The sequence below is a fragment of the Gadus chalcogrammus genome, chromosome 16 (assembly GCF_026213295.1).
Source record: "Gadus chalcogrammus isolate NIFS_2021 chromosome 16, NIFS_Gcha_1.0, whole genome shotgun sequence".
Taxonomy (NCBI): Eukaryota; Metazoa; Chordata; class Actinopteri; order Gadiformes; family Gadidae; genus Gadus; species Gadus chalcogrammus.
This window is the reverse complement of record NC_079427.1, coordinates 13,739,586-13,756,374: the sequence shown is the minus strand read 5'-3', so window position 1 is coordinate 13,756,374 and position 16,789 is coordinate 13,739,586. Positions and strand designations below refer to the sequence as shown.

Here is a 16,789-nt window from a genome sequence, read left to right as displayed (position 1 = left end):
CTCATGAATTAATTTGAATATGTGAATATGCCGACGGGGTGTAGTCCTTGCACAGGTTATTAGGTAGTAGTCAGACGCATTGATGTGTGTAGTAGTGCTGTCCTGACTGATAAGCATTCATGTCATGGTAGTCTGAGAGAGATTGTGGCCTGTGGATATATCCCATTCTGTTGCAGATGCACTGGCGAGTCAATGCAACATCTACAAAACACATATAACATCAATAATAATCATCACGTCGCTAAGCATTTTCAATTGATGTACAATTTCATGTGGATTTGAAATAGGATTTCTTGCGGCTCAACCCTGATGGCTCAACCATAAAAAATAAACTGCAAGCGTTGCAAGACGTGTGAAATTGTGTAGGGAATAAACTGCACACACTGACATATGATGTATACACAGGGACGGCGCAGAAGCTCTCCTGCAGAGAACAGCGGAGACGCGCTGGTGGAAACGCGACACGCATATAAAGCAAAGCTAGCGGTGCAAGCCTTGCCAGAGAGTGCCGTTAATCAGTACTACAGCAGCGTTAGGACACGGCCACCGACACGGGATTTCTGCTGCATCCGTGAAGCATGTGATTCCCAGAACACCTCAGGGAAGCACACACAGACACACACACACACATGCACACACACGCACACACACACACCCACACACACCTCCTCCTGCAATTGTTATGCTGATGTAACAGCAGAGACAGCGATTCATATGGTTATGTGTATGGACATATGTGTAAATGGCCCGCAGGTGTGTTGAGCCTAGAAAGCAAGCATATGTGGATTATTTTCCCTGTTGACATTATTCACTCAAATTAGTTTTTACTGCCATGTTATTGTGCCACATCACAAGCCCCGATGCCGTCCTCGCACATGTATCCGGAGTGGATATGAATATAGAACGGTATGTTTGTGAGTTAACTGTGGTTTCACCGGCTCGGAGAACAGAGCAGGGTAGAAAAACCTCATTGTTTTCAATCACTCCTCTGGGTTTCAAACCAACAACCTCATTTATGAGGGGGTCGTTTTATTTCCTAGGTCGCAGGAACCTTGAATGAGGTCGGGTGCTGGTGCTGATAACAGGAAAGAGGAATTGCTCGTAAGGTACAGCCAGAGGAACACGGCCGCAGGTCCGGCACCTTAATGGGGCCACTTTCATCTTGGGCTCCTGCCTGCTCTCTCTCTCTCTCTCTCTCTCTCTCTCTCTCCTCTCTCTCTCTCTCTCTCTCTCTCTCTCTCTCTCTCTCTCTCTCTCTCTCTCTCTCTCTCTCTCTCTCTCTCTCTCTCTCTCTCTCTCTCTCTCTCTCTCTCTCTCTCTCTCTCTCTCTCGCCTCAGGACCACTGCCTCTTCTCCCCCATCTGAAGCCCAGCCCTGCAGTCTGCTCACCTTGCCTTTCCTCTCGGTCCAACTCCACACTGTGATGCTTTCCTTTCCCCGTTCCGGCCCACATGGCAGGGGGATTCACGTCGGATGCTCATCTTGGGTCCTTGTGTTGTTGGACCACATCCAACGACACAAGAACCTCTCCATTGAATTGGGCACTTCATGGTTTTAGCACACCTAATGGATAAGGAAGGTATATTGCTTTGTTGCGTTAGAAAGTCGATTAATTTTGTTTCTCTCTCAATATGTACGTGACTATCTCTCATTATTCCTTTATATTATTGTGCGCACTCATCCAATTACACACACACACACACGCACACACACACACACACACACACATAAACACACACACACACACACACACACACACACACATACACACACACACACACACACACACACACATACACACAACCAAACACCCTATGGGATTTCCCTTTGATGATAAAAACAAAACGGTTAAAAGGTAAGCAGTGCAATTATGTTAATACTTGTACCTTGATACATATACCGTGTTTCTGCACAGTACAAAATAAAAAACTGCCAAACCTACGTAGGATAGCGAAAAGGATCCCGATGATTACAACCATCTTCTGAGATGTTGTCACAAAGTTAAAGTCCTATGTAAGCGCTCTTAAAGTGCAATCATGTCTCATTATTCCCTTGGTCAGACACTCGTGTTTATGGCGGAGGCGCCGGGTGTTATCCAGTAAATAGTCTGTCCGAGCCGAGGCCAGGGTGTGTGCGGGTGCCGGTGCCGGAGGCGGCAAGTGGCGGGGAATTAGAATGGTAATCTATGAAAACGCCACTCGAGGTCAGGGCTGCTCGTTTCCTCGAGCCTCCACTCAGCCTCGTCTCCGCCACTCCAGACCTCCTCACGAGCCGTCCATCTTCCCCTTCTCAAAGACGCTCGCCGCGAGTGAGCCGGCGGAGGACAATCAGCGACGGCGGAGTTTCTGGCCGGAGAGTCGTAAATCACGGCGGAGTGGCTGACGGAGACATGCTGGGAATGAACAAAAAAGCGCTGCGTTGAGGAGTCTGCTCTCTCCGCTCCGGCTCCGCTACCCAGCCTCAACACTTACTTACCAACTAGAGTCTGCCAGCACTCCACTCCACTGCGCTCTTGTCTCTCTGTCTCTTGGCTGTAAATTGTTTTCCGATGCATCTCTCTCCCTCTTTCCATCTTTAATATGACCCCCCGGACCCGCTGATTAGGAGGAAGTTTGGCCGTTTGGCTTCCACATGGAGAAGGAACTAATGTGATCTATGTCCATGGAGTGTTGACTATGAATTATGAATTATTCTGTTTTGGTCGCTCTACAACAAGCCTCTACTTAGTGTAGTGGTCTGTGTCTGTGTGTGTGTGTGTGTGTGTGTGTGTGTGTGTGTGTGTGTGTGTGTGTGTGTGTGTGTGTGTGTGTGTGTGTGTGTGTGTGTGTGTGTGTGTGTGTGTGTGTGTGTGTGTGTGTGTGTGAAACTGTTTTCCTTGGCTATATAGCTCGAGCAACTTGGCTGTTAAGAAAGTGAGATCAGTGAGATGCATATGTGAGAGGGAGAAGGGGGAGCGAGAGATTAAGAGAGAGAAGGAGAAATAGAGAGAGAGAGAGAGAGAGAGAAACAGAGAGAGAGAGAGAGAGAGAGAGAGAGAGAGAGAGAGAGAGAGAGAGAGAGAGAGAGAGAGAGAGAGAGAGAGAGAGAGAGAGAGAGAGAGAGAGAGAGAGAGAGAGAGAGAGAGATGAAGGTCGAGCCATTACAAAAATAGCAACTCAAACGTGAGTCTGAGCCTCTTTGGGAAGCAATGTCACTCCAGAGGGAAGGTAATCCATGTGCGGAAAGAGACAATGGGATACACGAACAGCTACCCATCGGATACAGTCGTGTCGGAGGGAGATAGTAGAGTGTTTGGGTTTGGTGTGTGTGTCTGTGTGTGTCTGTGTGCGTGTGTGTGTGCGTTTGCATGTGTGTGTGTGTGTGTTTGTTTGTGTGTGCGTGCATGCGTGACTGGGTGGGTGCGTGCGTGTGTGTGCGTGTATGTCTGTGTGTTTGTGTGTGTGTGTGTGTGTGTGTGTGTGTGTGTGTGTGTGTGTGTGTGTGTGTGTGTGTGTGTGTGTGTGTGTGTGTGTGTGTGTGTGTGTGTGTGTATTTGAGGGCCTGGAGCCAAACCGGCTGGATACATCTTTAGCCATTTGCCCCGACCGACCTCAGAGTGTCATAGGCAGCGATAGGGACGAGGCCTCCATGTTATTCGGTGCACAATCTCGGCCTGGCGTTGGGACACAATGGTGACACGGAGAAAGAACGTTCCACAACAGAGAACGTCCCACACAAGCATCGTGATACAAGCCTGATCCTCAGTGCGAGAGGATGAATGCTAGAGAGGAATCGTTCACTCTTTACGACTTCTTTACTTCACTTGGACATCTGGGATATTATTGCTGCTTCCACCCTGTCCCGGCAGTTTTGATGACACCACAGAAACACAATGTTCAAGAGAAAATGAAAAACAAAATGGAAGCCATACACAACCTTCAGAGTCCATGGATGAGTGACTGCTAATTGGTGAGGTTGTGTTGTAAACCAGGGGCTGGTGCAGAGATTTTTTTAGCTATTTCTATGTTTTGTATGACTCACAGATGTGATCCATAATGTTTCACAGTCACAGCAAACCATAAGAAGCAGACAAATTAAGCGCCAAGGCTAATTCAGCGTGAACGTGATTTGTCTTGATATTATTGTTGAAGCATGACTCTGTTATTTGCATAATTCATTATCAAAGATAAGGTGTTTGCAGCCCCAAGAGTTATTTCTTATCTGAAATCTATATATCTGGCAGCAGTTAGATAAAGTATGGTGGAAAGATAGGATGCTTGTTTTGTACTCTTGTAAACATTTTTCCTGAAGGAATTACTTTTCACCCCAGGTTACAGAGAGTTTAAAGAGGGGGAATGAGTATGAGTTACGTAACAGTGTCAATCCGACGATCCGAAGAAGGAATAATACGTATTATCTGACTGTTTATTTGACATTTTCCGGAACAAAGGAAGTATAGCTTAATGTCTTGCTCAGCTATTTTGTTATGTCGAACATTAATACTTCATATTCGTACTGTAAAAAAATCAACATCAACTTCTAAATCCGACATAAATACCAGAACAATTATGTCAATGGTCCAACTTTTCTGTGATTTCTGTACAGGAACTGAGCTGATATTGGTATTGTTTATGCAATCGATATTGTTGCATATTTTATTATTTCACACGCACATGAGGCAGTGCTCGCGTTCTATTAGAAAACGGCAAGCCTGCTGGTTCCCCTTTAAGGAAGGTTACGTGTGATAGCTGGTCATATTGGTTGGATTCTCCGGGCTTTTTTCCACGGCGCCGGCCATGGCATTGGAGCTGTAATTAGTATTGATACAACACTTCTTGGCCTGGCTCCCAGTCGACACACCTTTCAAAATCTGAGCTCCTGCGGCCAACATACTTTAGTTTTTTGGGAAATTGACAAATAAAGAAAAAAGGATGTAGCAACAGAGAAGGACTGCGGCCTCACCTGTCTTCTGAGGCTGCAGTGGGAGAACATTTTGTCCCCGAAACTGCCATTGCTGTTGAAATAGATAACAGCCTTTATTTATGGGTAGTTTTTTTTTTTTTCAAACGTAAGCTCCATATGGACTGTGTGCAGTTATGAGTCTTATGACACGTTGCATCAGTAAACAGGATGACTGTTATTATCTGACGATCGAGGGAGAAAGACTTGATCGGGGGCTAGTGTGGTGCACTGTCTACAGAACCAATCTCATGCATCCTGATCTACTGGAAAGCCGGCCGGGGCAGCGACGATAGTATCAAACATGTTTCGTACTTACGACTTCAAATCGGCCCCGATCAAATCCTGTAGTGTGAGGCGCTCAGCGATATTGTTATAGCCTATAAGTAGGCTGAGCACAAATGGCCTTTGAAAAAATAATCTGTAAAAGCGACACATAATAATCTAAATGTCAAACCATAAAATCGATATACCCAATGTCCCTGAAATGGCCAAATAATAATAAAATGTCCTGAAATATGTTTATCTGTTCTCGGTGGTAGCCCTACGTGCCATGTTTTTTTAATTAAATTAGTTAGGTGTCTTGCTGTAAGTCCTGTTTTTGGAGAGTTTCTGACAAGAGTACAAGTGAAAACAATTTGCTCTACAGTAATTAAAAGCACTCAAGTATGAGCTCAGACGGTTCCCTGAGATCACTCACTTCCGACTCTCTATATAAGATCAGACCATGAACCTGGATTTATTGATTATAATTAGCAATGAGGTTCCTTAATGTTATTTAACATCCACGGTTTACGCACACGTCACGTTTGATTGTTAGGAGAGAGTCTCCGTTTTGAGAGTGAGCGATCAGGGCTGCTGGTGGATGCCGTTTGGTGCAGAGCTCCTCATCATTGCACTCCAAACACAACGGGGACCCACTTGTTAGGATTTGGCTCTGCATCATTATATATGTGGTCTGCAGCGATTTAAAAATGCTTCTTTTAATCTGTAGTCTGTCTCCAGGATCATTTTGTATTTTTTTGTCTTGTTTTGTTCTCTTTAAGGGCAACAGGCGAGTGTTGGTGTGATCGGGGGAGGACGGGGGGTAAAGGGGGACAGGGGCTTACAAGCACACCCTAAGCAAGCTGAGCATTCTGTCACTCGCCTCGGTTACAAGATAATCACTTGTTGCACTCTTAAAGTGTCAAGATAAAACACTGCAGCCGGCATTTGTGCTCAGACACCTTGCGTTCGGGCCGGCCACAGCTGAAGAGCTGCTGCAATCAGACACCTTGCTTGAAATAGGGCCCACCCGATTCCAACATAGACTGCCCTTCGGGTGGCGTTGCTCAATGCACCAAGCTCCTCAAACCACTCCTAGAGCAACCTGGCAGCATCCTTAATGTATTCATGGATGTTTCTCTGCTCTCTGCTTTTTCTGTGTGTCTCTGGAACAGCTTGGATTGCGCCCATGCTGTCTCTCTGTGTGCTTCTGCCAGTCTGTCTGTCTGTCTGTCTGTCCGCCTGCCAGAGCGCCCGCCTGTCTGCGGGCCGTTCCTTGTCTGGGATGCCGGTCACGTCGCGCTGCCCTTTGCTTTCGCGCGTCCGTGTCAACAACCCGGTGGTCCTGAGCGGCTCCTGCCCCTCTGACGCGGCCCCGCCACTGATCTGAGCCCCGCGTTTGCATATTTCTATCTCCCCCCCCCCCCCTCCATTCCTCCCCCAGCTTGTCCACGATCAAATAGAGTAATGTTTCAAGAGGGTTGACACAGGGAGAAAGGGAGAGAGAGAGAGAGAGAGAGAGAGAGAGAGAGAGAGAGAGAGAGAGAGGGAGAGAGAGAGAGAGAGAGAGAGAGAGAGAGAGAGAGAGAGAGAGAGAGAGAGACAAAGAGAGAGAGAGAGAGAGAGAGAGAGACAAAGAGAGAGAGAGACAAAGAGAGAGAGAGAGAGAAAGGACATCGACATGACAGACAAGTGATCTGCTGGTGTCTCTGTTGAAGGTTACCATGATGTTCTCTCTCTCTCTCCTGTGTGTCCGTGTTCTTTTCCTTTCCCCCCCCCCCCCGTGTTGAAAGTACATATCCCGAACATCATGGTGGTGGGGGCCATTGTAAGTTTATTCCAGAACTTTTGAAACTCGTCGGGTATTTAGTGGTGCTGGATCGCTGCTAATATTAGGGCTTATCAGCCCCATCACGCCCCCGCCGAGAAACACATGGGAGGCTGTGATTAAATCCCACGATGTCGGCCATGGAGAATGTTCTTACTCTCAACGTTCCTCCACTTGCCTTCAAATTGGGCTTGGGCATAATTTATGTTATAAAATGCAACTTTCGATGCATTCATGTGGAAGCACACAGCGAGAGAGAGAGAGAGAGAGAGAGAGAGAGAGAGAGAGAGAGAGAGAGAGAGAGAGAGAGAGAGACTCTTGATGTACCTTTGAACGCGAGTACGGAAGACACCCGGCACGCCAAACAGACGTTTCAGCACAGCTATGAATAACACCAGAGAAGAATGTTTCAACCTGTCTTCTTTAACATGTAATTACTACACTTTCCTAAACAAAGGAGAGGCAGACATGTAAGGTTGACTACTGAACACAACCATCCAATGTGGAGAAAATGTTCACGAATCCAAAGTTGTACTTTAACAGATAGTCTTTGAATGTCTTTGTGTGTGTGTGTGTGTGTGTCCGGTGTGTGTGTGTGTGTGTGTGTGTGTGTGTGTGTGTGTGTGTGTGTGTGTGTGTGTGTGCGTGCTGTGTTGTGCGTGCGTGCGTGCGTGCGTGCGTGCGTGCGTGCGTGCGTGCGTGCGTGCGTGCGTGCGTGCGTGTGTGTGTGTGTGTGTGTGAACAGATAGTCTCTGAATGTTTGTGTGTGTGTGTGTGTTTTGTGCATGGGCGTGCTTGTGTGCGTGCGTGTGTGTATGCGTGTGCGTGTGTCTGGGTTCAACCCACACACCCGTGCATGGCCCTGACTTAACATGGGCCTCCTCCTCTGGGAATATGACAGAGTCAGAGGGGGCGCAGCTGAGACAGCTTGGTTCCACAGATGCATTAGAGCACACGGCACCGTCAGGTCATCCCACGTGAGGCTGGCGCACCGATCGCTTACATCACTGAAGCACAGACGGGACTATAACAGTTGTGTTGAAATTGTGAATAATTAGACCTGAAGAAAATAGTTCTGTGAGATTTTCTTTCCTTCTGGTTTGTATTGTACATACTTTGGTTTGTTGTTAAGATGAAAACAAATATGCACGACACAATGGACGCTTTTGGTTAAAAATTTTGGGGATGTTTCCATCTAAATGCTCTCGTTAACCCTCCCCCCCTTGTTATTTTCTGTGGTGTAGCATTTAGAGCAGATGGCTGAATATAGGCGTATTGATTTATTGACCGACTTAAGGCAGTCCACCTAGCCTTTCGAAAATAATGATCCCGCTTGGTTGCAGCATCGGCCCACGAGATATATCGTATTCTCTGCAGTTCTCAGCAACGTGTAAACAGGACATGCAGTCTAAGACGGTCAGGGGTTAACAGGGTCGATGGCTAAAAGGACTAGTGATAAAAGGCTTGGAAATTAAGCGCCTGGACTCAGTCATTGTAACCCTGGGAAAACAAATCGAATGTTCAATGAAGTCTTTACCTGCAGCATAAAAAACGAGTTGTTGATAAATATGTTGATTGCTGGTTGATGATCGTAGTTTTTGTTCGATGTGAACAGAATATTGGATACATAACAACGGAGATAAAGGTGATCTTTGGACATTAAGGTGTGGTTTATTCATATTTCTTCCCCAAACAGGTGTTGAGCTGCAGCTGAGGATGGCAGGAGACTCCCGAGTCCTTATGGACCGCGATATGGAGATTGGAGTAACACCGGGACAGGTAAACCCCCTCCGCATAATCACATCATCATTTTCATAGGCAGGTGATGCACTTAAGCAGTGCATTAGTATAAATTATGGTGAGAATGAGAGAGAGATCGAGAGAACCAAGGGGGGGGGGGGGGGTGTAACAGTAAAGTGAGCATTCCTGAGTGACGAAAGTGTGTGTGCCTATGTTACGGTGCGATCGGAAAGAGAGGCGGTGAGGTCAAGAAAAATGAATGTCAGCGGAGCAACTCGGTGGATTAGTTAGTAGACAAATATACTTAGGATGGGGAAAGATCGTGGAAGATGGCCAATAGATCCTTCTTTCCCTCCCTGGTAGGTATTCATCAGACCAACCCCAAGTAGATAAATGGATGCCTGGCCACACTCACTCTGGGAGACGCTGGAGTGAGCTGTAAGAGAAGGGAATTGGGCCCGGGCCGGGAGGGGGCATTTGTGAAGATGCTTATCTTTACAACTTCCAGTAATGGATGGTGGAATTGCAATGGTTATTTGTCCCGGTTCCCTGACTTGATTAGGTTCTTAGAGTGGTCAAGAAAGCTGAATAGTAGAAAGTGAAAAAAAAACTCTGCTGCCCCACAGGAAGTGCTAATGAATGAGTTTATTGAGCATCACCCCCCAGGGAGTGTATTGACTGCAAGGGGGGGGGGGGGGGGGTCAGTGATTGGCTTGCACTGTAGATGACAGCTTCATCTATCACACCAATAGCCACTTCTTTAACAACTCCACGTGGGAAATAGAAAAAAAAGAATGCCGTTTTTTTGGCAGTTTTTTATATTCTTGATTAATAGAGCACAGAGTAACGGTTAACATTAATCTGTTCAAGAATCTTTTTCATATGAAAGTGGATGGATTTATTGGCCACTGCAGAATGAGGGTTTTGGGGTCTGGTTTAATGTGATGTCCCTCAGCTGGGCAGGGGCTATTGACCTGGTGCCGACGCCCTGTCACCAGGTAGCCAATTACTACACTGGTCAATGCACTCTTACTGTGGCCGGGTTCTCTCTATGAGATCATCTACAGAGAATAATAGTGTATATTTGATATGGTTTTGGCTTAAGAGACAGGACCACCATAAACGCATCCAGTGCCGCTAATGGACCAATGGAAAACCATCTTCAAGATCAATGCTTGGTATCGTAGGATCACGTTTCCTCCTGAACAAAGAGATGCGTGTGGTAGAGGTAACCTGAAGCCGCCTAACCCCTGGACAACTTCTTTAAGCAGAGGAGGGAAAACGTTGTCGGACGCTGACAGGGCACAGTGAGTGTTTGCACGTTAATCGGGAACGCGTACATACTCGTTTCTCTGGAGACGCCGCAGAACCGCAGGTGTCCGATTAGCACCTTGAGATTCAGAAGGCTCAAAAGGCTTTTCTCTCCTGCTTCAACACAAGCCTGCTTTCCAATTAACAACTCAGGACTCAGACATGTGGTGCCAGCATGTCCTTGGTCTCTTTGAAAAAAATGGCCCTCAAAATGTGTGTGTGTGTGCGTGTGTGTGTGCGTGTGTGTGTGTGTGTGTGTGTGTGTGTGTGTGTGTGTGTGTGTGTGTGTGTGTGTGTGTGTGTGTGTGTGTTTATCCTGCATTGTGTCCTCTGTCTGCCTCTGTTCATGTCTGCATGCATGCAAATATGCATGTGTATTTCAGTATTTTTCCAATCGATCAAAGACAATCTGCGTATGCCAGCCCTGCAATCGTTCAAAATGTGTGAATATGGAGGAGGGGTGTTGAGGTGAGTGTGTGTGTGTGTGTGTGTGTGTGTAAGTGTATGTGTGTGTTTATGTGTGTGTGTGTGCGTGTGTGCATGCCGTTTACTCCCACTTGGTGTGTCTGGGGCCTACGTCAGTCTTCTCTCGGGGCCTGCTTGAGAGGGGGGACAGTGCGGGAGAGGAAGGCTACAAAGGGGTCTGTTCCTGTTCCTCTTCCTATCCAGGCCTGCCAACGTTCCATAGGGGACACAGGCAGGGGAACGGTGGGCAACGGGAGGAAGGCGAGGCACAGCTGTGGAGCCAGATCGCCGGGCTGGAGCGAGGCCAACACCAACACAAGGACCTGGGTGTCCTTATGTTCTTGTTCTGCCCTTGCCCTATCTGGCACGGCCCCTCTCGATTTAGCTATCCGTCCCTCTCACTCTCTCTATCTCGCTCGTTCTCTCCCGTCGTCGAAGGCGTGCACGGACACACACTGGCAGACGCACACTGGCAGACTCACACTGGCAGACGCACACTGGCAGACTCACACTGGCAGACACACACCCACACGCGTGCAGGAACATTCTGGGCCCCGTACGGTGGGAGATTCTATCGCCGTCTTGATTTGATTCTCAGCCGCATGATCTCCTCCGCCTGCCGACTGACGGAGCAGAAAAGAAGCGAAAAACATCTGAAGCCCCTCACGCCTTATTAGTGGCTGTGCCGTAGGGTGATATTTTCTGTGAAAGGACGTAGCCTGTTTAAGAGTGGTATTTTTTATTATCAAAGAGAAAGGGCTCAATGGGACTAAAATGAGGGAATCAAACACCCTGTGCATGGAGAGCTAAAAGGTCAAATCAATTTAAATCATGATGTGTCTGCCATGTTCCGAGTGCCCTTGGGAGGATTGAAATGCCCTTTATTAATTCAATTTTGTATTATTATTATTCATTGTATATAACAAAGAAGCGGAAGCAAAGGAGGATTTGCCAAGCACTCCTCATGTCTTTTCTGTCTCTCCATGTCTGTGTTTTTTTCTGTGGTTGGTCGTTCCCCATCCTCAGGTGAAGAAGCTCCCCAAGCACCTTAGGGAGGCGCAGATCTCCACCGAGCGCACCCACCTCATCTCAGACCCCGTCAAGAAGCCCCGCCAGCGCTACGTGCAGAAGGACGGCAAGTGCAACGTCCACCACGGCAACGTGCAAGAGACCTACCGTTACCTCAGCGACCTGTTCACCACGCTGGTGGACCTCCGCTGGCGTTTCAGCCTGCTCATCTTCACCCTGGTGTACGTGGTCAACTGGCTGTTCTTCGGCCTGCTGTGGTGGCTGATCGCGCTCATCCGCGGCGACCTTTGGCACTCCGACGAAGAGGGCTGGACCCCCTGCGTGGAGAACCTCAACAGCTTCGTCTCGGCCTTCCTGTTCTCCATCGAGACCGAGACCACCATCGGCTACGGCTACCGCGTCATCACCGAGAAGTGCCCCGAGGGCATCATTCTGCTGCTGATCCAGGCCATCCTGGGCTCCATCGTCAACGCCATGATGGTGGGCTGCATGTTCGTCAAGATCTCCCAGCCCAAGAACCGCGCCGAGACGCTCATGTTCTCGCACAAGGCCGTGATCTCGGTGCGGGACAACAAGATGTGCCTGATGTTCCGCGTGGGGGACCTGAGGAACTCTCACATCGTGGAGGCGTCCATCCGCGCCAAGCTCATCCGCTCGCAGCAGACCAAGGAAGGGGAGTTCATCCCGCTCAACCAGACGGACATCAACATCGGCTTCGACACGGGCGACGACCGGCTGTTCCTGGTGTCCCCGCTCATCATCTCCCACGAGATCAACGAGAAGAGCCCCTTCTGGGAGATGACCCAGGCGCAGATCGAGAAGGAGGAGTTTGAGATCGTGGTGATCCTGGAAGGCATGGTGGAAGCCACAGGTACGTAAAGGGGCGGAGGACGGGGGAAGGAGGGGGGAGAGATGGATAGATTGATGGATGGATGGATGGATGGATGGATGGATGGATGGATGGATGGATGGATGGATGGATGGATGGATGGATGGATGGATGGATGGATGGATGGATGGATGGATGGATGGATGGATGGATGGGTGGGTGGATGGATGGATGGGTGGATGGGTGGATGGATGGATGGAAGGATGGATGAATGGACGGATGGATGGATGGGAGTTACAAAGGACACCCTAAAAGTGAGAGTGCTGTGGACATGGATAGAATGAAAAGAATACTTTAGTATTAAGTATTGAGTATTAAGAAGAGCTAAAACATGAGTAACAAATCACTGATGATGAATGAAAGCAACATCACAGCAACGATGAGGCGATACAGAAGGTAGCGTGTCATGTGGCAGGTCTCCGTCTTTCATCACCTGGTTATGACTCTGTTTGGACATCAGCGATGTCTCTTTGATGTTGTTTGTTCCAAAATGAGTGATGTATATACCCGCACTACTGGTCGATGATTTAAAAAGGTCAAGTAGAGATAAACAAACATGGTCAAGTACTAGGATTCTGCAAATGTTCCAAGAAACATTTCCATGTATAAACAGCAGCGAGAATGAACAAGATGTCCTCGATTATCAAAGGTCTCCGAGGGATTTTTCCAAATGGAATTCATTCATAAGATCCCTGGCTTATGTCGTGTTATCCTTTAGAGAGCATGTTAGAAATATCGAACTCCCTATTTTTCACGGTTAATTAGGGAATAGGTACTAGTTTACAGTAGGATGCGCCGTGACTAATTGCCTATTTTGATGTTGTAATATATTTCCTGTGGGGGATTAGCTTGCTCAGGTGAACGAGCAGAGGCGTCATTGTTTATTGGCTTTTGTACAAGGCCCGATTATCATGCGCTCATTTTAAATACAATGCATTATACATATCTGCTTTATAGCACATGATCATCTTCTTCTTTTTTCAAGGATACGAATAGCCTTGCTGCGTCATTAACCGCATTTGTACGCAAATCCAGAGAGTATATATTTTATTTCTTATTTATTTCCTAACCCCTTAGCTATCTACACACCTGAGCATTTCTGCTCTGCTAATCCGATTGATTCAGCTCCTTGTTTTTCCATTCATCCAAGCCCTACTTTTCTTTTACTCAGCACCAGCAGTCATTGCGCTCCGGGTGTGTACATACACGTACACTAACACACACTCTCACACAAACACAGAAACACAGACACACACACACACACACACACACACACACACACACACACACACACCGTTGGATGCTTCTTGACTGAGGAATTAAATCACTTTCCGCTTGACCAAAGGAAACGCCAGCGTGCGTGGGTTAAGGCGTCACAATCTCCAACCGCTGCGGTGAACAACTGTGGCCCGCTGTCACAGAGAGAGAGAGAGAGAGAGAGAGAGAGAGAGAGAGAGAGAGAGAGAGAGAGAGAGAGAGAGAGAGAGAGAGAGAGAGAGAGAGAGAGAGCGATAGATCCAATAACAGGGCCACTCTCCTCCTCCTCCTCCTGCTCCTCCTCCCATGGGGAAGTGAGCAGAGAGCTTTCTGGGAGCCTGATGCAGCACTGATTCACACTGGAGGATTTTCATCTGAAACACAAGCAAATCAATAGGCACGAGGGAAACTCTACGGCTTCTCCTTGTGGCTAATGATGTTGATCCTGTGGACTTTGTTTAAATTACAAGCCAAAGTGCTACATCACTTCCCATCGCAGCGGACTTAATCACAACTCCCCATTGACAAGCAGGACCACAGTCCACCTGATCGAGTTGAAGAACAGAGATTGTGGCTGGTACATTGCGGAGATGTCAATATTATATTCTAGGTTACAGGCAACATTAAAATAATAATCCTGACTTTACTCAGTTTTCACTTTAACTGGCTCTGCAACTGTGTGATGCAGACCAGCATAGCTCGGCTGGCTGGGTGGCAGGAGTGGCAGGATTTTTGGATAATCGATAGTAAGATTGTTGTTAACAAAGAGAGCATGAGGCTGGCAAGCATTTTTTATTTTTTAATGTATTGGTTACAGTATTTGATATTATTGATAACGATATAGGAATCACTATTGATCAGCATTGAAGACTTGTCCAGGTTACTTTAAGCTACACTGTTTAAATATTGCACATTGCGACTTTAATCATATTTATTTTTCAAACATGTTAAGAATTATTCACCTCAGAACGGTGTTTAAAAACATTGGAAGGATTTCAGTTCATGTGAATAGGTCAATAAGGTACATGCTCAAGGATTGTGTGTTTGCTGCCAAATAAGAGAGCCCTGGTTTGACGGCTATGACACTGCAGAAGGGATGTAAAAAAGAAAAACAGAGACAACCAGTTTCCAACTTGGCACTTATCTTTGTCATGAAAAAGAAAGCCACTCATGCATGAAAAATAAGCAGGAAAGCGCATATGAGGAAAATCGGAATCCGTCATTATCAATGAATACTAAGTACTGAAGCCCCTCTACAGCAGTTAAAAAACGAAATCTACAAGAACAAAACTGCGCCGTAAGAAGGATCCTGTCAGAGTCTAAGGGACTGACAGACACTAATGATCTGCCATCAGTTATTCCCTCCACGGACGACCACCACGCTGTTCCAAGCATGAAACAGCAAGTCATGCTTGAAAATGACCAGCAGTGGCAATTAACCAAACAGGAGGAACAGTTAACCTGCTGAAGAACATTCTGTCTTCCCTCTCGTTGTCAGGACACTCATGATGAAAGCCAATGAAATAAAATTTCAATAGTTAGTGTATTAAAATAAGCAATAAGCAATTCCTAATGCAGGGAAATTTAACTAAAGCTACATTTTGAACACCAACAATATTTTTTTTAGTGCTGAAAATAATATATTTTTTCATTTTATGTATTTTTTATGAGAAGCAGGCAACACAATCCAGCACAAGGAATACACTAATCCTCACATTAACGCCTTCGTAATCTCTAGTTTTTATGTGTTTAGTGAAGGTAAGTAGAAATCACATTCAGTGTACATTAGACCTACTTATGCAATATGGTAAGTAAAACAGATGATTCCTACAAAGATGTAGGACTTTGTTATCCCCCTTAAGGATTTGTTTGGATGGGCCATCACATTAGCTCAATGCAGCCTTCATATCCTTGCCTTATGGATAGATACAGCATGGATGAGAGTCTTATATGAACATGTAAATGTTTTATTATAAAGCTGCACCTTCCAGCACTATAGGTTTGGAAAGACTGTTGTCTGATACAAAAACATTCAGTGTATCAAATGTATCAAAATCTGATGTTCTATGTATCAAAATCAATGTTTATATTTTTATTTGTAGCATACGAAAAATAGGCCGGAATAATAATGGAATGAAACAAACTAACAAGTCAGTTCTCCTGTAATGTTTTCTCCAACCGAGACACGTTATATGCAGCAGCAAAACCTTTTTTAGCATCAGCTTATCTCCGAGATCCCCCAGAAACGCTAGCCACAAGGTGCTGCATGGTTGGATGGTCAGGGTGGTATTTTATCCAATTAATATGCAGCCACGACTCTGTATATGATCGTGTTCTGGAGCGCCACAGATGTGTGGGTGTGCAGAACGGCTGTGGGATTGCTTTCACTGATGGGCACCTAACCTAAAAAATAAATAACAAAATACTTTAAATTAAAAAACCTTTACTTAAAAAACACATTATTGAATCCATTCTGACGATTTATCATTCTTACGGTGAGTTGTACTTTATCCAGTAGGGATACCGGGGGATGTAATAATTGGACATGAATTAATTATGTTCTTCTAGGTCATTCTACTGCATAAGTGGTGCATGGCCAGGCGCCATGTTGTTGCATACCATGGGCCTGTTTTTGTCACCCGGCAGGCCCTAGAGATAGACCAGCATACAAGTACAATAGAGATGAATCAGTTTGCAACGCATTGAAACAACTACACAAGAGCAATGATGTTTTTTAAGGGTTTTAAGGCAGAGAAAGTCATATGGATGCATGCGTTTTAATATTTAAACTGTCTTCAATATTGCAATTTGAACGGCGTTTTATTTCCACGACTGCCTGCCTGTGTTCTGTGGTGTGGCTCCTCTCTGAGGGTTTAACTTTATGGGGCGCTGCTGCTTCAACCCTCCAGGGACAGATTTCTCTCAGCGGCCCGTCGCAGAGCCCTGATGTGTCCGGCACCTACTTACTCACACGTGTAGCACGCACATATTCACACGTACTCACGTACGACAGCGCACAGGCAAGCAGTGTAACACACAGGCATTGGTATAGACACAGACATTGGTGC

At 46.4% G+C, this 16,789-nt stretch overlaps 1 protein-coding gene across 1 annotated transcript in view; it reads left to right on the top strand.

Annotated features, from left to right (window-relative positions):
* Positions 1-3,621: 3,621 nt before the first annotated feature.
* kcnj5 (potassium inwardly rectifying channel subfamily J member 5) overlaps positions 3,622-16,789 on the top strand; it is a 15,335-nt gene continuing 2,167 nt past the window's right edge. Inside the window, exons 1-3 of the mRNA XM_056611809.1 lie at positions 3,622-3,948; positions 8,727-8,809; positions 11,573-12,446. Coding sequence (XP_056467784.1) covers positions 8,747-8,809; positions 11,573-12,446 — 937 coding nt within the window. The 5' untranslated portion in view covers positions 3,622-3,948; positions 8,727-8,746. The remainder of the gene's footprint in view (positions 3,949-8,726; positions 8,810-11,572; positions 12,447-16,789) is intronic.